The 26,041-nt window shown below is 39.9% G+C and overlaps 1 protein-coding gene across 1 annotated transcript in view; it reads left to right on the forward strand.

The window, feature by feature from the left end:
- LOC138971409 (sorting nexin lst-4-like) overlaps positions 1-23,209 on the forward strand; it is a 35,221-nt gene extending 12,012 nt beyond the window's left edge. The window contains exons 4-16 of the mRNA XM_070344133.1: positions 1-143; positions 4,025-4,140; positions 10,595-10,685; positions 12,555-12,680; positions 12,860-12,974; positions 13,648-13,778; positions 17,484-17,587; positions 18,075-18,178; positions 18,969-19,046; positions 19,513-19,589; positions 19,889-19,978; positions 21,494-21,700; positions 22,520-23,209. The exon at positions 1-143 is cut by the window's left edge and continues 100 nt beyond it. Of these exons, the coding sequence (XP_070200234.1) occupies positions 1-143; positions 4,025-4,140; positions 10,595-10,685; positions 12,555-12,680; positions 12,860-12,974; positions 13,648-13,778; positions 17,484-17,587; positions 18,075-18,178; positions 18,969-19,046; positions 19,513-19,589; positions 19,889-19,978; positions 21,494-21,700; positions 22,520-22,579 (1,442 nt within the window). The 3' untranslated portion in view covers positions 22,580-23,209. The remainder of the gene's footprint in view (positions 144-4,024; positions 4,141-10,594; positions 10,686-12,554; positions 12,681-12,859; positions 12,975-13,647; positions 13,779-17,483; positions 17,588-18,074; positions 18,179-18,968; positions 19,047-19,512; positions 19,590-19,888; positions 19,979-21,493; positions 21,701-22,519) is intronic.
- The last annotated feature ends 2,832 nt before the right edge of the window (positions 23,210-26,041 follow it).

A 26,041-nucleotide genomic window follows, 5' to 3' on the forward strand; every position in this document is an offset into this window, starting at 1 on the left:
GCCCGCATGACTCGGGGGGAGGGGGCCTCCGTGCTGGAGGTGACCCAGCATTAACCGCCCAGCCCAGCTACGATGAGTGGGATGACGAGTGGGACGATGATGATGAGTCCAGCAACAGCACTGTCGGCACTTCTGGTGGACAGGTGAGTGTCGTGGTGTGCTTTATATAGGTATCATTGGCCAATGATGTCAGTATTGTCAAATTACTTGGGTGAAAGTTTGTACTACTACTAGTACTACACGATCTTACTTGCAATTTTTTTCCAGTACATAATTTTGTTGACACATTTTTTTTTTTGGGGGGGGGGGGGGGGTGATCTACAGTTTATAAAGCACAAACTTTTGTTTTGCCAGTACAGTTTTTGCAATACTGACATTGTTCGCCAACGATTTTGAGATGCAGTGATTGTTTTCTGCAAACAGCAAGGAAAAAGGTGGCTAATAATATTGCTTGTTAATTTCTGATGCATTTGTTTCATTGCGCATGTGCAGCTTTTTGTTTTTCTGAGTCATCCAGTCAGGATATGAAGTATAAGAGGGACTGACTTTGAAATAATGTTGCTGTTTTATGCACACACACACACACATTGGGACTGATTAAGAGGATGTATTATGAAGTGTGTCTGAGTTACATTGTGTTGCTTTGACAGTTTTACACAAATTAATGCTTCTGCGCAGTTAATTAAAAGCTCTGTTGTAATGCCCATGATTGTTTTTAGGGTTTATTCTGTCAGTGTAAGATCAGTGTTTATTTCAGTCCAAACAACAAGAACCAGAATTGAAGGAGTCTAGTTCATCTCAGGTACAATTCACATTATACCCCAGACACAGCTTAGATTTTTATGCTTTTTCTTCATTTAGTTTCACCTTGTGCCATTCTGTCTTTTCCAGAGAAGAAAAAAAAATGACAAAAACATCCATGTGGTGTTTGCACATCATTAGCTTTTTTTTTCATTTAGAAATTTTTTTCTTCTTCATAAAATCCTTAAAACTTCAATTTACATAAGGTTGGAACTCACCAACTTCACAATCAACCAGACTGTCTGTGTCAGTGATCGTAACAGGTGTTTAACAACCTGTATTACCTAAATGCCAAGAAAAAGATAACTAACTTAAACAGATCATTTTATCATGACAACCAGTCAAAAGAAGGCGTACTAATTGAAAAGTAACAGCATCTTCGGATATAAAAAAAAAAGTGTCACATGCGATCAAAATCATTAGGACTGACTGGTTACAGAATTTTAGTCCAGTATTTTAACATTTATAAACAACTGTAAAACGCCAGAAGTGTACTGTTAGCACAGATACCATGTGTATGTATGCGAGGTAAATTTAGTCTTCAATAAGTAATATTTGATACCTAGAGCAGTGCTTTCTGCAGCCTCTTTCAAGTTCTCTGTGTGTGCTTTTTTGTTCCATCACTGTTTGAAAGCCCTTGTCTCTCTGCATTTTCTTTATGCCCCTGTGAGACAGTGCAATTTTTTTATTTTCAAGGCCTTTATTTGTCCCTTATTTTACTTTGAGATGGGTAGGAATGTTGGAAAGAGCGAAGACCAGCAACAATAACAACAAACAGGATCCAGTCAGTGTCAGAATCTGGATAAATGCAATATTTTTTTTCTTTTTATTTTAACCTCACAGCCCCTCCTCCTACCTCCACACTCCCTCATATATTGCTCTTACCCTGACCAACCAACCTACTCCCATCCTCAATTCCCACCAAGAATTGTCAGACTTGATCTGATTACATGAGACTTTTCATGTGTGTCAAGGGTACAGTGTTTACTGTGATAGAGTGGTGTTGAGATTCAGACCTAGAATATTTTTGTTACAATGGACTCGTTCAAGCTATCTCACATATATATTCCAGTTGCTATGTATGCTAGTACTAGTACTAATGCATTTTTTGTTCAAGAGCGAGTGTTCACACATGCAGACCTGTTTACTCATACTATTTTGGAGTAATTTATTACTATTTTTTTAGGATTTTGGGGAAAAAATACTCCATTTGAGTTCAGACTACGATTTTCAAATGTGGTTCAAATTAGGTTTGTGTTGCTAATGTTGGCGTTTGTAACCGCTAGGTTACTATTTTGGTCATCAGATTACTATTTTTTTTACTTGACCATTACTCTTGTCAAGTTTTGGAGTAAACAGGTCTGCACATGTGTGACGTCTTTCCATTAGTTTAAAATGCTAATGGGGAGTTCCGAGTCTGAGCTAATTAGCTGAATGAGTCAGTTGCAATTCACACATAGGCAAGTTTATTTAATATTACAGTACTTCAACCTTTCTTCATTATACACACTTTATTTTGTGTGTGTGTTTTTTTCAGTTTTTTTTCAGAGCCTGATTTTCTTTTTGCGTATATGTGTTTATTCGTGTGGAGATGTAGAATTAATATGTTAATTACTCCAAACTCTTCAGTGCTGAAAAATTTGCCTTTATTACAACAATTTCCATTCCCACCCCAATCTCAACCCCTGTCCTTATGCATTTAGATACTTCTGCATTTTGAGATTAATTTTATCCTGCTATTTGCTTGGTAATTTCTAGCTTACTGTGCGTGTTCTTCTTGAATGATAAAGCAGCAAAAATAATCTATACATTATACAATGTATTATGAGTATGATTTACAGTGCACTTGTATTAACCTAGCAACATACATAATACGTACACGTGCATCGGTGCAGCCACACACATGCCCATCATGGTGCACCAAACATTCTTTCTCTGTCACTCTCTCAAATGAACACATTAAAAAATGCTAAGTGGGACAGTTTAATTATTGTGCAGACCAATTTTTTTTACCTAAAACTCTTTCTTTTTCGGTGAGTGATTTGTTAAATGAAGGTCAGGCAAGACGTGAATAAAAAAGCTCTGATTTCCAACAAAGAAGAAGAAAAGAAAGAAAAACAAGTCGCGCAAGGCGAAATTACAACATTTAGTCAAGCTGTCGAACTAACAGAATGAAACTGAACTCGCTGCATTTTTACAGCAAGAGCGTATACTCGTAGCATCGTCAGTCCACCGCTCGATGCAAAGGCAGTGAAATTGACAAGAAGAGTTGCGCTGAGAAGGATAGCATGCTTTTCTTTATCTCTATTCTTTTTAACTTTCTGAGCGTGTTTTTAATCCAAACATATCATATCTATATGTTTTTGGAATCAGGAACCGACAAGGAATAAGATGAAAGTGTTTTTAAATTGATTTCAAAAATTTAATTTTGATCATAATTTTTAATTTTTTTAATTTTCAGAGCTTGTTTTTAATCCAAATATAACATATTTATATGTTTTTGGAATCAGAAAATGATGAAGAATAAGATGAACGTAAATTTGGATCGTTTTATAAAACAAATATTTTTTTTACAATTTTCAGATTTTTAATGACCAAAGTCATTAATTAATTTTTAAGCCACCAAGCTGAAATGCAATACCGAAGTCTGGCCTTCGTCGAAGATTGCTTGGCCAAAATTTCAATCAATTTGATTGAAAAATGAGGGTGTGACAGTGCCGCCTCAACTTTTACAAAAAGCCGGATATGACGTCATCAAAGACATTTATCGAAAAAACGAAAAAAACGTCCGGGGATATCATACCCAGGAACTCTCATGTCAAATTTCATAAAGATCGGTCCAGTAGTTTGGTCTGAATCGCTCTACACACACACACACGCACAGACACACAGACACACACACACACACACACACACACACACACACACACACACACACACACACACACACACACACACACACACACACATACACCACGACCCTCGTCTCGATTCCCCCTCTATGTTAAAACATTTAGTCAAAACTTGACTAAATGTGAAAAGAAGGTCAGACCTTGATTTCCTTTTTGTTCCCAGATCACTCAGTGGTCTCAGTACAGGAAATGACTCAACCAATATCAATGTCATGACTGTGTGCATTGTGACCATCACCAGTAAGAAGTATGGTGAGAACTGCAGTGTGTGTAAAATGTAATTAATGGTTAGGTTTTCTCGTTCCCCTCAGGATTTGCAAGGCCAGGGAAATTTTGGTCTGGCAGTGGCTAGAAGAGAAGGGAAGCAGCTTTCACCAACAGGGGTGGAAATGTCCAAGTACGGCACCGTCAAAAGCAGCTTTAACAGGTCAGTACATAATGATCTTCATTCATGTAGCTTCAATGTATCGCTCTGTGCAAGCTAGAGCTCTATTCTGCAAAGAGATATTACTCTCTCAAGCCTTAACTCATTGTCTCCCAGGTACGGATATATCCGTACCCACTCATATGGCTCTATCTGACCTGGTACGGATATATCCGTACACACAGTCACTTCAGTCGCTTCCTGTAACGTCGATCTAACGCCTGCATTCTATCGTGTTGATACACAGTTTCTACACAGTTACTACAATTCTGGTCTCAGCTAAAAAAAACTTGGTCAACATAGGTAGGGTAGAAAGTGTTTAAAGTGAAGCTGCTTTGAACACATAATCATTCACATTATTTGAAAAGTGTCGCAAACCATCTCAGCTACATGATGCAGGCTAAGAACAACTATACAAGTATGTGATACCAAGCCCAAGCTGTTCAGGGCTGTGTTATGTAACCATTGACATCGTATTTTGATGTAACCTGGGTTGACTGAAACTACAGTTTCTGGCTTCAGATTCCTCAGTGAGACCAAATAGTGAGTTATCTCTCTTTTCAGTATTTGTGGTGTAGCTCACTTTATGTGTGTTTTGATTAAATTACATATCTTAACCCAACTCACAATTTACTTCAGTCTAGTGCTAGAACGCTGTATCGCATCACCTTGGTAACAAGGGAGGCAACTCTAAAAAAAAAAAGCTACCTTGACCCATAAACAGGACAAAGTCACGTGACTTCCTGACCTTGCCGCCATATTGTAATCATTCTCTACTCAGTGCTCCGTGGCTATGGACGTGTTTTGTTTCGCTTAGGCTTTTCAGCCTTTCGTCTGACTTTTCCTTGGGTCAGACTTCACCTTGGTTTTCCTTGCACGTCCCTCTTCTCTTATTTTGTGTTTGGGGTGAGCATTTTTGACTCACATGCGAAGCAAAAGTGAGTCTATGTACTCACCCGAGTCGTCCGTCCGTCCGTCCGTCCGTCCGTCCGTCCGGAAAACTTTAACGTTGGATATTTCTTGGACACTATTCAGTCTATCAGTACCAAATTTGGCAAGATGGTGTATGATGACAAGGGCCCAAAAAACATACATAGCATCTTGACCTTGCTTCAAGGTCAAGGTCACAGGGGCCATAATTGTTGCCTAAAAAACAGCTATTTTTCACATTTTTCCCATTTTCTCTGAAGTTTTTGAGATTCAATACCTCACCTATATATGATATATAGGGCAAAGTAAGCCCCATCTTTTGATACCACTTTGGTTTACCTTGCTTCAAGGTCAAGGTCACAGGAGCTCTTCAAAGTTGGATTGTATACATATTTTGAAGTGACCTTGACCCTGAACTATGGAAGATAACTGTTTCAAACTTAAAAATTATGTGGGGCACATGTTATGCTTTCATCATGAGACACATTTGGTCACATATGATCAAGGTCAAGGTCACTTTGACCCTTATGAAATGTGACCAAAATAAGGTAGTGAACCACTAAAAGTGACCATATCTCATGGTAGAAAGAGCCAATAAGCACCATTGTACTTCCTATGTCTTGAATTAACAGCTTTGTGTTGCATGACCTTGGATGACCTTGACCTTGGGTTGGGTCAAGGTCACATGTATTTTGGTAGGAAAAATGTGTAAAGCATGTGAGTCGTATGGGCTTTGCCCTTCTTGTTGCATATTTTTGTCGTTTTTGCTTGACTTAGGTTGGTTCTGCACGTAGAACATTTTTACATGCTTTCGTCCGCCATGTCGGATAGCGGTAAGAAAAAAGTTCTAAGCAAGTGACGGAGCCTTCTCCTGCTTAGAAGCCTTCTCGTAAGTGGGAAGGGCTCTTCTAGTCAAGCTGTTGTGAAGGTGTTAGACCCTTCATCCAAACAGTCTTTTGATGTTAAGATTGACATGCCTAAATTTCCCTCCATGCCGATTCTGCCTTCAGAATCTGTACTGGTTGCTTCCGGTTCTAGCTCTGTCAGTGATAAACAAGATGTTTCCGTTTTTCTCCGCTCTTTGAGCTATTAAAGCAAACTCAGCTTTTACGGTTTACGGAATCGCTCGCTTTCTCATAGGAGTCATAAGCTTTGTTTTTCCGACAGCTCGCCAGAACATGTCCAACTTACTGGTGCACATTCTGACTCAAAAATCTTTAGGGTCACTGAGCCAGTACTGTCCGTAACTTTTCAGACGGAACTTTTTCGGCGAGGCCTACCCCTTACGGTAGCGGCTCCTGTCAGCGACTTTCGCTGGGCAACACAACAGACTTGCATAAACTTCCATAGTTTCAGCTATTCGTTTTAAGAGCTTACGGAAAGAACTAAGGACACCATCATGTGGCGAACTTTAGTCTTGGCACAGAAGCTTTTCGCGTTGGTTTTGTTTTTTGTTCCCCATTCGCAAAAGATAGTGAACATTTATGTTTTTGCCAATAATAAATAGAATCACATGCCTTGTGGTTCAGTTATTTCGACTTCGGCATTACGCCCCTCAGGGCCTTTTTCTCCCGCGAGTTAACAAGCTACACTATTTTTGTAGCCTTCACTGCGGTGGCCCCTGGATTTTTCTTCACTTTGCAATGTGTTAGGAGTTTTCTTCTACATCGCAGTATAGTACGCTTTTGTTCGCCCTGTTAAATTCTCAAGCCTTCTTGGCTAAGCCATCGAAGTGATGTCACAGTATGGTATAGGCTTCCGGCTTTACCGCGCCTACCCCTCTTTTCCTCTGAAAGTTGAATCACGGCACTCCGGTTCAGGGATTCAGCTTTGGATACTTTCTCAGGTCTTTCTGCACGCTTTTCTAAGCGGCAATTTAGGCTGAGCCAATTTCGCACAAAGGGCAGAGGGAGGGTACAACTTACCTTTCCCTCAGCGGTTACCCAACTTTAGGTTTCTAGCACTTGAAGTACTAGTTAAAGAAACCTTGGTATTATAGAGGCTGTTTCTATCCCTAGGCCAGTTCTCTTACCTTGAGGATATTTTCTCAAGGCTTCAGAACTAACTCCATGTAATGCCTCTAGCGTTACGGTCATCGGGAAACTGAAAATTTAAAAGACTCTCACGCACTCCTCTCTCGGGACGGGGAGCAGTAGGAGCATGGTTTGAGAGCGGATCAGGTTACTGATTAGTGATACCCTCACGTGTCTTTCCCAATTGCGGGCTGGGTTAACATAGAACTAGCAAGCAATCAGGTTTTCAATTCTCTTGACGTTTCACTCCTGATTTTGCAAAAGGGAAAATATACCCTCATCTTTGCAGCATCGGCATAGTCTTTCTCGTTTTTCAGCAAAAGGCCGGCATGTCGTAAGAGGCGACTAACGGATTCTGTTTCTCCTTTTTCCCTGGTTAAGTGTTTCTTGTATAGAATATAGTCAATTTTTGTAAAGATTTTAGTCAAGCAGTATGTAAGAAATGTTTAGTCCTTTGTACTGGAAACTTGCATTCTCCCAGTAAGGTAATATATTGTACTACGTTGCAAGCCCCTGGAGCAAATTTTTTATTAGTGCTTTTGTGAACAAGAAATAATTGACAAGTTTCTCTATCCCATCTCTCCTCTTCCCCCGTCGCGATATAACCTTCGTGGTTGAAAACGACGTAAAACACCAAATAAAGAAAGAAAGAAAGCAAAAGGCCGCAACACTGTCTCGTTCCGACCACCGAGGTTAAGCGGCATCGGTCTCGGTTACTACCACGATTGACAAAAGGGTCTTTCCTGGCAAAATTGTATAGACATATATAAAAATGTCCACCAAATACCCGTGTGACTTGGAATAATAGGCCGTGAAAAGTATATACTCGCCTAACACGCTTGAGATTTACTGGCCGATGTGAATGCGTGATATATTGTGTAAAAAAAGTCCATCTCACACGGCATATTGTAAACGCCATGAGCCTCCCTCTGGGAGGGTATATGCGTAGAAATACTCACTAATAATAATGAAATAAATACCGGGATGGATGACCGTTTTGAATACGGGCCTGTCAGGCATTCTTTCTAACTTTCAAGCTGCGGCCTTACGACTTCAGCTATCGTACTGCCGTTTACTCACACTTAAATTCAGCAGTACTTCGCTCCCGCGAGGGCTACATGTCCGGTTTACAGAAGTTCGCCCTCTTTATTTCAATTTTAGCCAGCGTGTAGGGACATGGGTATTTAGCTCTCACTGATACCACTCCCTTAGCCATTGAGGACAACGGTTGTCTTCTCTGGTGCTTGATTTCCTCTCAGAACTTCAGCCTTTTCTTTGAAAACACCAGTGACATTCTGTCACACTCTCGCAAACGGGTCCTTCCTCCTCACTCATTAGCCTTTTGAGATAAGGCTGAAAGGGAAAGAGGGGGGGGGGGGGAGTGTTTTTGTATCTTGGACAGTTCTCCTTTGGGCTCCGTCCAGACTGTGCGAGATAGAACATGGGCCTACTTCTAGGCCTTACGTGAATTAGGCTATGCTTCTCCCTAATCTTGTCAGTGTGACTTGTTTAGCTCGCATTATAAGAAGACAGGTCTCTTTTCACAGAGAAACCATAATATGCTAGATAGGGTTCAATACAAAAGATCACAGCAAGACAAGTCCGAGTCTTTTGGTATCGGAGTTTCTATGCTCCACAGATTTTGAAATCTGCTGAAGAGACATTAAACCCCAAAAACCAAAAACCAACCACAGATTTTGAACCGCTACATTCTGCTAGCCTTCATAAACATTACGTGCGAAACGTTCTCCCTTTTACTCCTAGCTGCAGCGCGCAGAGGTAGCGAGATTCACACTTTGGCTTACAGGGAGATGTAGGTTTCAATAGAGGCTCTCTACCTCACTCTGTTTCCGGCCAGACTTCTTAGTCAGGCATCAGAAGCTAGGACAACCATCTCCGATGGTTTTATAGTTTTCCTCTTTATAGGATTCTCGCCATAAGCGACCCATTATTATGAATCTGACCAGTTATATCACTATGCTCCTTCCTGTCTTATACAAGGGGTTTAAGATCATAAGCGAAACTACTCTTATCGTCTTTGAACACAAGGGTAAATAGGGACATATCTACGTTGGTGCTAAAATCGGTAGGATATTCTGAAGTCCTTGACTCCGCCTACTGGAGATCGTAGGAGCTCTCTATCAACCTTTACCTGCGTGACTTTTCCAGCGCGCGACAGTACGGTTCTAATGCGCTACCGGCAATGGTAGCAGCAGGGCAAATTATTGCCTAGCTCATAGATTGAGCATCCCACCGCCTTCATTAGCAATCTGCTATATAATGTGAGTTGGGTTAAGATATGTAATTTAATCAAAAATTTTTGTAGTAAATTTTCATTTGATTAATATACTTACCCAACTCACATAGTTAATTCCCTCCCACCTTCCCCGCTAGTCGGGTTGTTCTAAAAAAAGAGGGAAGTTCTTCTGCGCCTTTGTGCGAATGATTACAATATGGCGGCAAGGTCAGGAAGTCACGTGACTTTGTCCTGTTTATGGGTCAAGGTAGCTCTTTTTACATTTAGTCAAGTTTTGACTAAATGTTTTAACGTAGAGGGGGGAATCGAGACGAGGGTTGTGGTGTATGTGTGTGTGTCTGTCTGTCTGTGTGTGTGTGTGTAGAGCGATTCAGACTAAACTACTGGACCGATCTTTATGAAATTTGACATGAGAGTTCCTGGGTATGATATCCTCAGACGTTTTTTTCCTTTTTTTGATAAATGTCTTTGATGACGTCATATCCGGCTTTTCGTGAAAGTTGAGGCCCGGACTTCAGTATTGCATTACAGCTTGATGGCTTAAAAATTAATTAATGACTTTGGTCATTAAAAATCTGAAAATTGTAAAAACAATATTTTTTTTATAAAACGATCCAAATTTACGTTCATCTTATTCTCCATCATTTTCTGATTCCAAAAACATATAAATATGTTATATTTGGATTAAAAACAAGCTCTGAAAATTAAATATATAAAAATTATTATCAAAATTAAATTTTCGAAATCAATTTAAAAACACTTTCATCTTATTCCTTGTCGGTTCCTGATTCCAAAAACATATAGATATGATATGTTTGGATTGAAAACACGCTCAGAAAGTTAAAACGAAGAGAGGTACAGAAAAGCGTGCTATCCTTCTCAGCGCAACTACTACCCCGCTCTTCTTGTCAATTTCACTGCCTTTGCCATGAGCGGTGGACTGACGATGCTACGAGTATACGGTCTTGCTGCGTTGCATTGCGTTCAGTTTCATTCTGTGAGTTCGACAGCTACTTGACTAATTGTTGTATTTTCGCCTTACGCGACTTGTTTAGAGTTGCCTCCCTTGTTACCAAGGTGATGCGATACAGCGTTCTAGCACTAGACTGAAGTAAATTGCTATATGTGAGTTGGGTAAGTATATTAATCAAATGAAAATTTACTACAAAAGTTTTCGATTTGTTGCCTTACATTGATTTTTTTTCTCTCTTTTTAAGTTTGCTATGTGTGTGTGCAGATTTTCAAGTTTTGCCAAGACAGGAGGGGATGCATTTCTAATGGGCCAAGTGGACACCAATGTACCCGAAAGTGACCGTATCAAGATTGTAGTAAGTTGCTTTTTATCTGACAGTGGCAGCTTTAAATTTTCCTTGATTGATCTACTGAGAAAAATACGTTAGAGTACTCCTTGAGAGAGAGAGAGACAGAGATTCAAATTCAGATTTAAAACTTTATTACAAAGGGATGAGATTGTAGGCAATGCCTTATCTTCCAACCTGTCCCTTATAGACATACATGACATTATACATTACATATAATTTACAAGTTTTAAACAGCCAAAAGCAGTAGTTTAGAGAGAGAGAGGGAGAGAGAGAACTGTAAGGCAAGATTATTCTAGGGAAAAAATGTTCTAAGAGTTTACTGTTGAAAAAATGTAAACTTTGTACAGTGGAACCCCTCTCTAGCGACCTTGAAAATGTTGACAAAAATCGGTCCTTATGGAGGGGGGTCCTTACAGAGGGAGGGGGCGGGGTCAGGGGGCCACAAAGAAAGTCACCTCAGATTTTCTTTTAAAAAAAACCCAGAGAAGTTTGAGTTGCTGACGACCGTTTCCTCAAGCAAATTGCTTCGATTTCATGTTTGACATTGTCGATGGTGTCCACCAGTTCTGGTGCATGTTTCAATGCAAAAAAAGTTACCGTATTTGACGGATTACAAGACGCACCGTTTTATTAGCCGCACCCCCGACTTTTAAAAAAAAAAATGGGACGAGCCACGTATAGGCCGCGTCACTATATTAGCCGCCATCGAAAAAAATATAATCAGATCGTGTCAATCAATCAAAACAACCAGGCAAACGAAAGTATGGTATTTGGCGAAATCGGCTCCGAGAATAAACAAGTGAAACAAAGAAGAAAAGTGAAAAAGTTTGAAGAAAAATATCACACACACACAATTTGTAACCAACACACACATGTAGTCCCGCCCGGAATAAGCTTTTTTGGGATGATTTACGACTTTTGCGCACATTTCGAGCAGACGAAAACACAACATGGCGGCTCTCGCTCCTCCAACTATCGCGAGACACAAAAAAACGAAGTCTCGCGCGCGCGCGAGATCCTGATACATCCGGTGTTTCTCTGTACGCTATCTTGTCACAACGACTTGTTGACAAACGAAGATTCGCGAAAGAAAGAGAAAAGCGCAGAGTCTTGAGTACAGAGCTAATAAAGTACCGGTAATCGCTAATCGGGCGAAATGAAAATCCGCGGCGACTTCCATTAGGTGAATGCTATTCAACTGGTTATAACCGGTTTGTCAGTGATGCGTTACGCTGACTGAGAGTCTTGGCTTTGTCTGACCACAGGCGGAGGTATTCTTACTATGATAGTGGTGGTCCAGTGAACGATACCTCCGCCTGTGGTCTGACAAAGTCGTTACACAAGCTGTTAGGTCGGTCCTTAGACGTTAGAGCGGGGTGGTCGCTACACTGGTGACAACTATATAAGGAAACACATCGGTTAAAAAAAAAAGGGTCGTTGTGGCGGGGTAGTCGTTAGAGAGGGGGGTCTTTGTGAGGGGTTCCACTGTAACAGAAAACACTTTCTTGTAAGGGGAAAAAATTTAAATAAAAGTACATCGCAGAGTCAGAAGGCTGAAAGGTTAGAATTGACTGCGAGTTTGAGGTGATGAGGCAAAGGAACTGTCGGCACACAAGAAAAATGTGCATATGAGGTTATTGCAAAGAGAACAGTATTATGGAAATCTGTTGTCGTAATCTGTTCGTTTCTAGTATTACTGCTGCATCTGCAATATTAACTTTCTGGTGTTTATTCAATGAGTGTAATATGTTTTAAGAAATGAAGAATGTTGCTTAGTTTTCCATTTTAACTTTGCACTATACCCACCTGTTTTCTGATGTGTTAATGTAAGACTTGCACTGGTTTTGTTGCTGATAATGTTTTGATTGTTAACAGGAAACAGTGGAGGGGCCACGCTGGCTCAACCAGGACAGTCCATACACATGTTCTGTGGCATCGCCAAAGAAAGAGACAAAAATGAAAGGCCTGAAAACCTACATTGCGTACCAGCTAACACCCACTGTGAGTCGGATAGTTCTTTTGAATTTACCATGTCTTGAGTCTATCATATTACATAATGTTCTGGAAGTGTGTTGAGACATGTATTTTTTCCTTGCAAATTGTGTACAGAGCTTGGCATTAATACCTTCTTATAATGAAGTTGGGTATTAACAAACTTTTGTTGTGATGTCTTTTTGCAGTTCAGCAATATCCAAGTGAGTCGCCGATACAAGCATTTTGACTGGCTGCACGAACGACTAGAAGCAAAGTTTCCCTGCGTACCAATCCCGCCTTTACCAGACAAGCAAGTTACAGGTAAGAATAGCGGTTTCATTTTGGGCATGTCAAGATTTTTGTCTGTATTTTTGTGTACCTCATGGTCTTTGAATTTTCCCGCTGTCTCTCTCTCTCTCTCTCTCTCTCTCTCTCTCTCTCTCTCTCTCTCTCTGATCTCTCTCTGATCTCTCTCTCTCTCTGATCTCTCTCTCTCTCTGATTTATCTCTCTCTCTGATCTCTCTCTCTCTGATTTATCTCTCTCTCTGATCTCTCTCTCTCTATCTCTCTCTCTCTGATCTCTCTCTCTGTCTATCTCTCTCTCTCTGATCTCTCTCTGATCTCTCTCTCTCTCTCTGATCTCTCTCTGATTTATCTATCTCTCTCTTTCTCTGATCTCTCTCTCTCTCTGATTTATCTCTCTCTCTCTCTCTCTCTCTCTCTCTCTCTCTCTCTCTCTCTCTCTCTCTCTCTCTCTCTCTCTCTCTTCTCTCTACTTTTCTTTTGTTCTTTGATATTTTTCTTTGTTTTAAAAGATGGAGTGAACGAAGTTGCAAAAACATGTTGTGAAGTATTTTGCTGATGATTCTGAAACCTGTATGCTTCATGCAAGCTTTTTACTTGTGCTTTAATTTTTTTCTGCTCTACTGTTGACCAAGACTGGGAAATGCCAGGAGACATGTCTTTCAAATATGCACGTACTGTATGTTTCAGGTCGATACGAAGAGGACTTTGTACAGGAACGGATGAAGTTTTTACAGATGTGGGTTGACCGAATGGTGAAACATCCAATTATTAGTCGATCTGAGGTCTTTTTACACTTCCTCACCTGCACAGACGAAAAGGTGAGAACAGGTGTCACTTCTTTTTCATGTCTTTCTCCTTGTGTGTTCCACGTACAGTGGTACCTGTAACGTGAGGCCCCTCCCACAAGAGGATACCTCTCAATAAAGGACACCTTTTGTTGACCCTCTTTCTATTAACTTGACTAAAAATGTACCTGTCATGAAAGGCCACCTGCAGTGTGGGGACACTTTTGACTGGTCCCAAGGGCGTCCTTTCATGGCAGGTAAGTGAGAATGTTGGTCATCCAGGTATGCTGCCTTAGCTTGAGTTTTGAGGTTGATAACGTGTGAGATTTTCCTTTGTGAGAAATCTACTCAAGCAACATACACAGACCAGAGGTTGGTATTGTGTTAACATATCAACTGCATCAGAGAAAAACGGGCTGAATGGTAGCAGGGGAGACATGTGTCAAAGATGTGGGAGACAAACGAGAGGGAATGTTCGCCTTTATCCTTCATTTGATCCTTTTGCCTATACACAGTAGAACCGCCCTTTTCAAGAACCCCCAGTGGAAGACTTCAGCCCTTGCTTTCTTAGATTTTATGTTTGAAACATCTGTAAATTAAGACTCCCTGCCTTTTAGATCTTATTTTGGGATGTCTTTAAGGGGAGGTGGGCCAGTGCACTACCTTTTTTTTAATTTTGAATGTTTTATTGTGTCTGAATGTTATTTTATGAAAGAAATGAACAAATGATGACAAAGAATAGTCACTTTTTGTATTTTCGGTTGCTGGTTTTTGTTTTACGCGACAAAAACAGTCAAAATACAGACAAAAGTGGAGTACAGGAGATACACGGATTTTCATCAGATGTGATTGTCACACTTCTAATTATTGTTTTATTTTATCCTTCTGGGTATGCTCTAGGGGATTACGAAGCAGATCTTGTTTATTATATTTATATTTGGAGTTAGGAACACTTCTTTGTTACAACTGTCAAACTTTAGGGTAACGCTTGCGAAATTATTTTTTGAAATAATCTGGATATGACTATAATAAAATTTCAGCAAAATCCCTTCGTAATCCCCCAGAATGTTGTATTCTGCACAAACTACAAAAGAAAATATTGCTCTAGCTAAATTACAGCCAGAGAAATCGCGTAACCCAAGACGTAACCGTAGGCAAAATGGCTGAACTGAGAAAAACGACATTGAAGATTGAACACCACAGAAACACTATTGAAACAGACACACAAGGACAAAACTGTGTTATGAATGAACAGCTTAGTTTATTTGAATTGCAAACTACTTAGCCTTTAGCACGCCAGCAGAGAATTTATGCGTCCATCCCTTCTTTCCCTCTGTCAACCAGCATGGGGATACTGCCCCAGCGCTAAACGTGTATCAATGACCCGATTCTCGTTTGTAATTTGCATGCGAGAATAACTGTATTTTTAACGGTAACTTACTTGAGACAGAACGAGACTTATTTCCTTCCGTTATCTCGTCGATTTGTTGGTTTCCTCGAAGTTTTCTACTTTTGTTTTTACATCGATACATGTACAGTACTTTGGTGCTTCGACAAGCAAGATGGAGGATGATGGGTTTGAAACTTTCGTTTGATTGTTTTTTGACAACAAATCGTACGTGGAATCTGAACGATTTACTGAGGAAGCTCTTCGCAATGAACTGTGTATCGCGGCGAAGAAAATGACACAGTTCGTCAAGACAGTGACGGAATTTACGAAAGTGCAGATTGATACAAACAGTTGCTGATCCAGTTTCGTTCGGGAAATGGCAGGCCCAGCAAACATTACCGATAATCTGACTGATGTTGGATACTTTCTCCTGTTTTTGTTTTTTTTGCGTAGCAAATGCTCAACTTGCTTGTCGAGGAGATACTGCACAGAAACTGACTCAAATTCAGCGCAAAGCAAGCCAGTGCCGAGACGTAAAAAGTGTGCTGCATGGCGTGTTCGAAAATGGCGACCTGTGGATCTGCGTGGAGATCAAAGCTTTCCTCTGTATCGGAAACACCGACAGAATCCAAACTTTGGCCTAGTACCAGCGGAACTACTTCTTGTTGCTAACCGAACTAATAAAGACATTGTCCTCTTTCTTATTTCGAGCCATTGTTATCGTATCAAAGGTTGTTTCTCAAGGAAAAATTCGCTTTCGGTTGTCACCGATCGTTTGATGTGTAACCAGGATGATGTAAAACCGAGTGAACTTCGGGTGTTCCCGTCATGGCCGAGAGTCTCTTCGGTAGTTTCCGTAGGCAAAATTCGTAAGCTGAGCATGCGCACTCACAAAGTAAACTGGTTCCCGATTTCGGTTTATGAAACGAACCAATGGATGTCGAGTACCTTCCAAATAAGGATATTTCCGTTCGATTACGATTGCTGCCTTTGCAACGGACAAGTGGCTGAGTGAATGGAACATTCATCAAAACACTGATGTCATGTTATAGGTCAAGAGCTGCTGCGCAGTTTCGTATGTCGTGAATGCACTGTTTTGCTGAGGACAAAGCCGTAACTAGCCTTTGAAATGAGACAATTTTTGGCGGGGGAATATCGACTACAGAAGACAATCAATGCCACACATGTTCACATTTTGTCTTTATTGACAGATAAATAGGACACTTTTGACAAAAACACCGACACACATGGATGATAGGTATGTTATGGAAACATAATCTGCTAAAATACCCAAAACAGTGTTTTGAACGATTTGGTCAATTTTGCACTGGCCCACCTGCCCTTAATGGGAAGTTCCACTGTAAATTATACACTGTTCTACCTTATTTTCTTCATTAAGATATTCTCTGATCTATTAGTAAATGAATAAACATGTGTGTGTACTTAGTTTCCCCCTTTTTATTACATTTAGTCAAGTTTTGACTAAATGTTTTAACATAGAGGGGTAATCGAGACGAGGGTCGTGGTGTCTGTGTGTGTATGTGTGTTTGTCTGTGTGTGCGTGTGTGTGTGTAGAGCAATACAGAGTAAACTAGTGGACCGATCTTTATGAAATTTTACATGTGAGTTCCTGGGTATGATATCCCCAGACGTTTTTTTCATTTTTTCGATAAATGTCTTTGATGACGTCATATCCGGCTTTTTGTAAAAGTTGAGGCGGCACTGTCACACCCTCATTTTTCAATAAAATTGATTGAAATTTTGGCCAAGCAATCTTCGACGAAGGCCGGACTTTGGTATTGCATTTCAGCTTGGAGGCTTAAAAATTAATTAATGACTTTGGTCATTAAAAATCTGAAAATTGTAATTAAAATTATTTTTTATAAAGTGATCCAAAATTACGTTATCTTATTCTTCATCATTTTCTGATTCCTAAAACATATAAATATGTTATATTTGGATTAAAAACAAGCTCTGAAAATTAAAAATATAAAAATTATGATTAAAATAAAATTTCCGAAATCGATTTAAAAACAATTTCATCTTATTCCTTGTCGGTCCCTGATTCCAAAAACATATAGATATGATATGTTTGGATTAAAAACAAACTCAGTAAGCTAAAAAGAATAGACATACAGAAAAGCGTGTTATCCTGCTCAGCGCGACCACTACCGCACTATTCTGCATGGCTTGTCGATTTCACTGCCTTTGCCACGAGCGGTGGACTGACGAAACTACGAGTATGTGGTCTTGGTGAAAAAGCAGTGCGTTCAGTTTCATTCTGTGAGTTCGACAGCTTGACTAAATGTTGTTATTTAGCCTTACGCGACTTTTTCTCCTTCATACAGAAATGGAAGCAAGGGAAGAGAAAAGCAGAGAAAGACGAGTACCAGGGCGCCAAGTTCTTCCTCGTGCTGAGTCCTCCCCAGCAGGCCCTGGATATGCGAGACGTGTAAGTCAGCCAGTGGACTACGCAGATAGTCGGTACCACCCACCCTCTCAGCATGGCATGCTAGCCAGCTCACTTGGAAAATGTGTGATCAAACAAAGTCGTGATGAATCATGTGGAATTCCATCCTTTATTTGGTGTCAAATGTACCCTCTGATACGGCACCAGCCTCCCTTTCAGCGTGGCATGCTGGCCTGAGCTCACTTAGAAATTGTGTGATCAAAGTCATGAAGAAGCATGACCTCATGCATTCTCAGATAAAATCCCAGATACTATTACAAGTCCTTCTTTTTGTGCGTGCATTACACCTTAACAAGTTAGCAATTTTGTAACCGCCAGAGGGTATATGATATAGATATCATCATGATAATTGAGATCATATCTTAATATATGATACAGTTTGTAGGCTAAAGTTAGCCCTTTTTGTGCCTACCTATCACATGTCTGTCTGTACAAATGTAATATTAAACATATCGCTCCATGTTTTCAGAGATGCAAAGATGGAGCAGTTTCAGAAGTTTGTGACGCACATGAACGAGAACGCCAAGCAGCTTAACGCAATCATGCATGATTACGCCAAGAAACAGATGGGACGTGAGTAGTCATTTTGTCTCGTTTTACTTATGAAACACAATATTACCAAAGTTGAAAAACAAAAGAAATCGGTACTCACTAACACAAGGATAGCACAGACAAAGACAAAGTCAAATTTGTGCTGTCTTGGTGTTGGTGAGTTCCGATTTCTTGTCTTTGTCAACTTTGCTTACCTTACCCACAGTCATCTTGTTGTTTAAACAATATTACTCAGACCTGGGAACCCATACGATTTCGCCGTATTTTGTATGCATGATTGTCTAGAATACGATAAGTACGGTTCGTGGAAAAAGATACAACAAGAAAAATTCCTAGACTACTTTTCTTCACAAGCCAATTCAGTATTTTGACACATGATTACAGTTTTTGTCTGTTAAATTTAAAAGAAGCATTTGTTTGAAACATTTTGGTAAATTTAATTAACGGTGCGACGGGCTCGTGTGAAATATGTTTGAATCATGGATGTTCAAATGCTTTTTGTGTGTTTTTTTTTTTTTTTAAATACACGAAGTTTGCTTTAGAATTCTCTAAATGCAAAACAGGGGTTCCCTGGTCTGATTACTATTTTCATGGCCTACAATGTGTGCAAATTGCAATTCAGCCAGGTCGTACACGGATACAGATGGCAAGCTGCAGAAAATTTAACAGAGAGAACCTGTAGGTTCAATGAGTCTTCGTTGTTTTTTCCCGGTTGAACTTATTATCCAACATGACTTGATTAGGGTAAATGGCGTATGTTTGTTATGTGGTTACAAACTATTGCCTCAGCTTGGCGTCATTTATGTTTCAGCTTTCAAGAGGGAATACACAAAGATTGGCACATCCTTCAAACAACTGGCCATGACATTCAACATGGATACAACAGAAAGTGAGTCAGCAGAAAGACAGATAGAACTATGTCGCAACAGAATGCTTTAGTTTTATTTCCCAGGCCTTCAAACTTGGAACAAGTACATTGCTCATCAAACTCTGGCTGTCATGTATGAATCTGTTTACAGCTGGTGAAAGTGTGATTTGTTTCTTCATGATTTATCTCCTCAGACATCACAATAGTCTTTCATTTTGAATTTGAGTCCATGAATTTCTTGAGGATTATTGTTAAAGTTGTCTGGGAGGTTGTTTTTTTTCTCACATATTTTGACAAAAAAGAAATCAGACTTTGAAGTTTATTGTTCAGTGAATAATTTGGTTTCAGTGGAGCCTACTAAAGTTTCTTCACTGTGAATGGTTGTGTCCTGTTTTAAACTCAGTAATGATCCTCTGGCTCTGTTTTACAATGAGCAATTGTTTCACATCTTTTTAAACATTGAGATAATTTCATTGATTTCTTTCAGCCTCCAAGCAGTTGACGGCAGCTATTGATCACACGGGGGATGCCTATAATGAAATCGGTGTTGCTTTTGAGAGACAGGTTAGCGCAATATCTTTCATTTATTTATCTGTGGAAATATGGTAGATACAAATCAAAAAGAAAAAAAGGCATAAGCAAAGCAAAGCATTACAAAAAATCCACACAAAAATCACAACAAATCGTTTGCACATATATACCCAAATCAAGAATTCATGATGTAAAATGGGCCACGAACTGTATGCAATTCTCAATTTATGACAGTATCATAATTCAGTGGAATAAAATTAAATTCTTGTTTCATCAAAACAAACACAACCAATATGAATGAATGCTTGAGTGATATGTTTGAACTGTTGCAGCCCCCGACAGATGCTTATCCCTTGATGGATTCCTTGCTGGAGTACAGGGGCCTCTTGAATGTCTACCCCGATGTTCTCAAAGTGCATGAGGTAAGATCACACCAGCTTTGCAAAGTAATTGAATAGGATTTTAGTTTCATGGAAAAAGTTTTCGTTCTTGTTGAATTTTTTTTTAGAAGCCCGAGAAATGTTCATTTCCCTTTTATGATTTGAAGAGATGTGTTGGACAGTACATAGTATATTACAAAGAATAAGACCGTTTTGGGCCTGGTAGTTTGTTTGGTACAGCACTGAACTTGTGATCATCAGGTCACAGCTTCTTCTTCTTCTTCTTCTTCTTCTTCTTCTTCTTCTTCTTCTGCGTTCGTGGGCTGAAACTCCCACGTACACTCGTGTTTTTTGCACGAGTGGAATTTTACGTATATGACCGTTTTTTTACCCCGCCATTTAGGCAGCCATACGCCGTTTTCGGAGGAAGCATGCTGGGTATTTTCGTGTTTCTATAACCCACCGAACTCTGACATGGATTACAGGATCTTTTTCGTGCGCACTTGGTCTTGTGCTTGCGTGTACACACCGGGGGTGTTCGGACACCGAGGAGAGTCTGCACACAAAGTTGACTCTGAGAAATAAATCTCTCGCCGAACGTGGGGACGAACTCACGCTGACAGCGGCCAACTGGATACAAATCCAGCGCGCTACCGACTGAGCTACATCCCCGCCCTGGTCACAGGTTCGAATCAAGGCTGAGACGAACATGGGTCAACGTTATGTGATGACTCACAGATGGTATCCATGTCCCACCCCCTGTGTGACTGCTATGGCACATAAAAGACCTTGGTCATGTGGGTGGCTGATTAAACCTAAACATGCACAGCACACACCTGGGATGTGCACTGCAACTCTTGTTACTATACTAGCTCAGTCAGTAGCATCACTGGTTTCAACTCCCCCACCCCCAAGTACGGTGAGGGATTTATATCCCAGAGTCAACTTTGTGCATACTTTCCTCAGTGTCCAAGCACCCCCGTGTGCACGCACGCTTATGATAAAAGATCCCAAGTTCACAGCGAAAGTTTCAGGGCTTGGAAACATGAATACATGCATCGCAGAAAAAAAAGAGAAAAAAATGGGTAACGCAATGCTTTATGGCAGCTCGCTTTCCCCAGTGAGAAAGCAGCCCGAATTTTCATGAGGGTGACCTGACACGACTATATGAATCTTATCCTTATCTTATCCTTATCCTTACCGGGGGCCCGGTAGCTCAGTTGGTAGATCACTGGACCTGTGATCTTCGGGTCGCAGGTTCGAATCCGGGCCGGGCCGGGCCGGACACGGGTCAACTTTATGTGCAGGCTCAGAGACGGTATCCATGTTCCACTGTGGCTCGTAAAAGACCTCGGTCATTCTGCCATAAGTGCAGGTGGCTGATTACACCTAAACACGCATACACCTGGGTAGCGCGACTCTGTTGCTGCTAGCTTTCCACTGGGAGGAAGCGACCCGAATGTCCCAGTGATGGGACAATAAAGCAATGAAGAATGAAAATGAAATAAAAATAATGAACACTGTAGAGAAGTATACTGTATGGCTGTTGTGTTACAGGGGGCAACGGGCAAGGCCAAGGAGTGCCTCAAGCTGCAGGAGGAGGGGAAGATGACGGAGGTGGAGGTGCAGAAGGTACTGCACCGGGCCGACACTATCTCCTACGGCACACTGGCCGAGATGAACCACTTCCACGCCGAGCGCGCCAAGGAGTTCAAGCTGATGATGCAGCTCTACCTGCGCTCCCAGATCAAGTTCTACCAGGATGTGAGTCGGATATTTAGAAGATGATTATTATATATCTATGAAAACCTAGCAGGATGTGAGTCTGATATGATCAAATAATTAGTATATATCTATGAAAACCTACCAGGATGTGAGTCTGATATGATCAAATAATTAGTATATATCTATGAAAACCTACCAGGATGTGAGTCTTGTCATGAATGAAAGAGTTTTATATATTATGATACATCTATGTAAAAATATAAAAATTAAAGAAATAAAAAAATTGACTACTGTTGAGGCAAACTTTTTCTTCTGCATCCGTGGACTGCTACTCAAAATGGAGTACAATATGGAACATTGACTAGAACTTCAATCTACAGACCCATGTTAGAGCAATCTCACCCAATCACATGATAGCAATCTCACCCCATCACATGATAAACAATCCCAGACCATGATTTTCAGTCCTTGTGTTGGAGCCTGGGGAACATGACCGATACACACTGGTCTCTGCGCCTTCGAGGCATTCCTACAGAAAGTCATTTTCCCACCCCCACTCAAATTGATCATCTTTTTTTTTTGCGAGCAATCTTTTCTTCCACTGGTTATAACAGTCTAGAATAACTGAATCTATGCCAGACTTTTTTAGGTTTTCTGTTGTTATCGCACACGATCATGCTTTCCTCACAACAGTCACCTGTATCCCATAGAAGACGCTTGCTTTAAACTGTTCAGCAAGAACATACCTCTTCACCCATAAAAATTAATTCTGCACTGATTTACCTCCGAGTTTTTCTTGCATCATTCACATCAATTTGTAAAACCATTGAAATTAAAATGGTAATTTTTGTTTTGCAGATGACAAAGAAACTGGAAACAGCCCTGGGTCACTACGATCATGTCCAGAGCCCCACATAGAGTCGAATGATAATCATCCATCCAAAAGGTCATCCATTTCCTGAAGGTCATCCATCCAGTGAGAATTGGAAATTTGAAAATATTCAGATTTAGAAATGTTCTTATACATACAGTTCAGTCAACCTGAATGTACAGAATGATTACGAACTAGGAATGAAATATTACCCAAACGGACAAACTTTAACTGGCTGTTTTTCAAGCAGAAATGACCTACACAGTTGTGGGGATTAACAAGCGACGTCAAGCAGAAAAAACGTCGGCGAAGGAACAGAGGATGTTGACAAGTTTTTCAGAAGAAGCCACCAAGAAACTGCAAAGAGTTGAAGATTACAACCAAGATTCACCAGCAAAAAAGTTTGCAGTGTTTAGCCGTCTTAAGTGTGAGAATAAATAAAAGGGGAACAAATGGGGTCACGCGAGGAAAGTGATTGCAAGGTGAAATGTAGGAATCTATGGAGATTGGATTGGTACATAAAACATTTGAATTGCAGAACAAAATTTAAAACTGTCAAACAAAGTTTAAACTTTGTGTTCAAGTGAATTGTGTATGGCATGTTCCTCTAAAAGGTCACCAGGATCGAGTTGAGTAGACCATGGTTTGCAGTAAATATAATAAATTGAGGAGCAGCTCTTCTTGTCTTGTTTGTGTGTGTTGAGATAGTGACTTGTATAGTGTAAATTGGTGACACTGGTACTGGTAGACACTGTGTGTTGACTTGCTCTCGCTTAAACCAAACCTGTACCAGCGTGCATGTATTCTAGTATCATAGAGTTTCATTTTGGAAGTGATGTTTTGTTTTTTTACATACTTGTGCGAAAGTTATTAAAAGAAAAATGCTGTGAATAAGCCTTTACATGCCAGGGATTGCACAGCATCCTGTAGGTTAAAATCAGGGAATAAAGAAAAGTGATTCATATGGTGTCAGATCTGCTAGTGAGGGAAAGCAGAAGAAGAGCGCGTCCTACCATTTACTTCTTTATTTGAAGGACTTTTTCTTTACATAATGTGATTGCTGTGTGCTGGATCGTTCCTAGAATGCTTTCTATGACAAGTTTCCTGGCTTCAGTGGGAGGCAGGATCCATACTTGTCAAGAAGTAGGCTTGTACAGCAATCAGCACTATCGCTGCAGGCACAGCATGACACAAATTGTGCACACACGTATTTCTGTTTGTAGAGAAGAAGGGAAGTCGCAGTGCTCTCCAGTCCTGTACCTCTGATGACCAGGGATCCTCACAGAACTGTGAAGCTCTTTTGAAGCTCTTTTGGCTGTGGTGGTTGGAGGTCTGTGATGGATTTGGTTTGCTGTTTACAGCTCAGTTGAAATGTAGGTATTTGGCACGCTGTGTGGAAACAAAAGATATAAAACATGGTGTCAAATACATGTAGTTATGTTTCTTTTTTTAATTTAATTTTTCAAACACATATATTGGTGTAAATATAGTGTGAAGGAAGTAGCTGAGCTGTTTTAAATGAGCTAAAGAACATATATGATTCTTTTTCATTATTTCTGGCAATTTTGAAATGGATAGGTGTAAGGTTTTGCAGTGGGCTGGCTCTGCTCCTCTGTGTGTTATTTCTCCAAGGAGAGAGTTGTGATTTTTGGTTCTGTGAATTCACAATGGCTAAGATGTTAAATATTTGTAACATTTGCCCTTAGGTGTAAACTTGAATGCAATTTGTATTTTCACTTTTTTAGAATTCTCTGTTGAAGAACTGCAGATGTTAGCGAGTTAGCATGCTGCTGCTGAATACTTTTGCTAAAAAGTGAATGAAATACAGTGGTACCTGCGATGTGAGGCCCCTCCGATCAGAGGACATCTCCCATAAAAGGACACCTTTTATTGTCCTTTTGTTTATTGTCTTAACAAAATTCACCTGTCACGACAGGCTGGTCTCAAGGGAACCCTTTCATCGCAGGTACTTCTGTAAAAGTTTACTTATGTCTCATGGATGTTTGTATTTCATTTACCAAAGTGTTACCCCGCATTGATCTTTTCACCTTAATAATCTGGAGGCTGTTTGAACAATCTAGTCTTGAAGGTTTGATTACTGTCTGAGTTTGCATGCACCTAATATTGATGGACTTCATGTGTAGTGAAGATGTTAATTGTCTGAGCTGTTTTCACCCAGTAACCTTAGCATTCTACATTAGAGATTCATCTTAAGAAGCTTCAAGACATTGATGACCAGGTGCAATTTTGGTTTGGAAAACTTGTGTGTATTGCGGTACTTTTAGGCCCTTGATTTGTTGGGTCTGTCTTAGATAAAGAAGAATACATGTCCACACAATGTCTTCTAATTGCTTGCAAAAATGATCTGCTGATCAATCACCAACTTGGCACATTCATAGCCACAAGTGTACTTTTATTATTCATTACATCTTCCACTGTCGCAAAGGTGCACTTTCTTTTCTAAAATCAAAGAAAGCTTATAAGGTTCTTTTGCGGTCAAATAACAACATATAATGATCTGCACATTTATTTAACTATGTAACCTTTTATTTATTTCTCACCTATTGTTCTGCATCTTTTCTATGTATCAGAAAAAAAGGTGAATGTCTAATTTTGTACTACTTTCCATCATTTCTACTTGACAATCTGGTTTTATATTTGGAACATCTTGAGAGAAAAAAATCACAAACAGAATTAATGAATTGTAACTGTACCTGACAACGCCTGATTCAGAACTAGCTTCAGCTGTAATTTCAAAAGGACTATTTTGAAAAACATTTCACCTCACATTTGAAACATCACAGAAGTAAACTATGTTCACTGAATTTGATTTAAGTTTGTATTCAAAATAAAAGATTACAGACAGTTATAAGTATTCAGTGACAAGAAGATGCTGAGTATCGTAAAATACTCAAGAGATCGGATTTGTTAGTGAGTGTAGATTGGAAGAATGAGAAAAAGGAATAAAAAAAAGTTTGAAAGACGCATGTGAACAATGCAACCTTGATATGGAAACTGTTCATTTTTTTGTATAATATGCTCACATTTTTTCTTTGATTCTCATGTGCCAATTCAAAACTACCAATTTCATTCTATGTGTGACTATTTTTGAGTACTGTACCTTGTTGAGGGAATTGTTCATGTAAAGTTATACCATTATGTGGGTCATACCATGCAGACACGCTGTCAAGTTATATTACAGTGGGATGTATGTGTACATGAAAGATTGACCCCCCGCGGGTTAGGGGGAAGAATTTACCCGATGCTCCCCAGCATGTCGTAAGAGGCGACTAACGGATTCTGTTTCTCCTTTTACCCTTGTTAAGTGTTTCTTGTATAGAATATAGTCAATTTTTGTAAAGATTTTAGTCAAGCAGTATGTAAGAAATGTTAAGTCCTTTGTACTGGAAACTTGCATTCTCCCAGTAAGGTAATATATTGTAGTACGTTGCAAGCCCCTGGAGCAAATTTTTGATTAGTGCTTTTGTGAACAAGAAACAATTGACAAG

Source organism: Littorina saxatilis, linkage group LG7 (genome assembly GCF_037325665.1).
Source record: "Littorina saxatilis isolate snail1 linkage group LG7, US_GU_Lsax_2.0, whole genome shotgun sequence".
NCBI lineage: Eukaryota > Metazoa > Mollusca > Gastropoda > Littorinimorpha > Littorinidae > Littorina > Littorina saxatilis.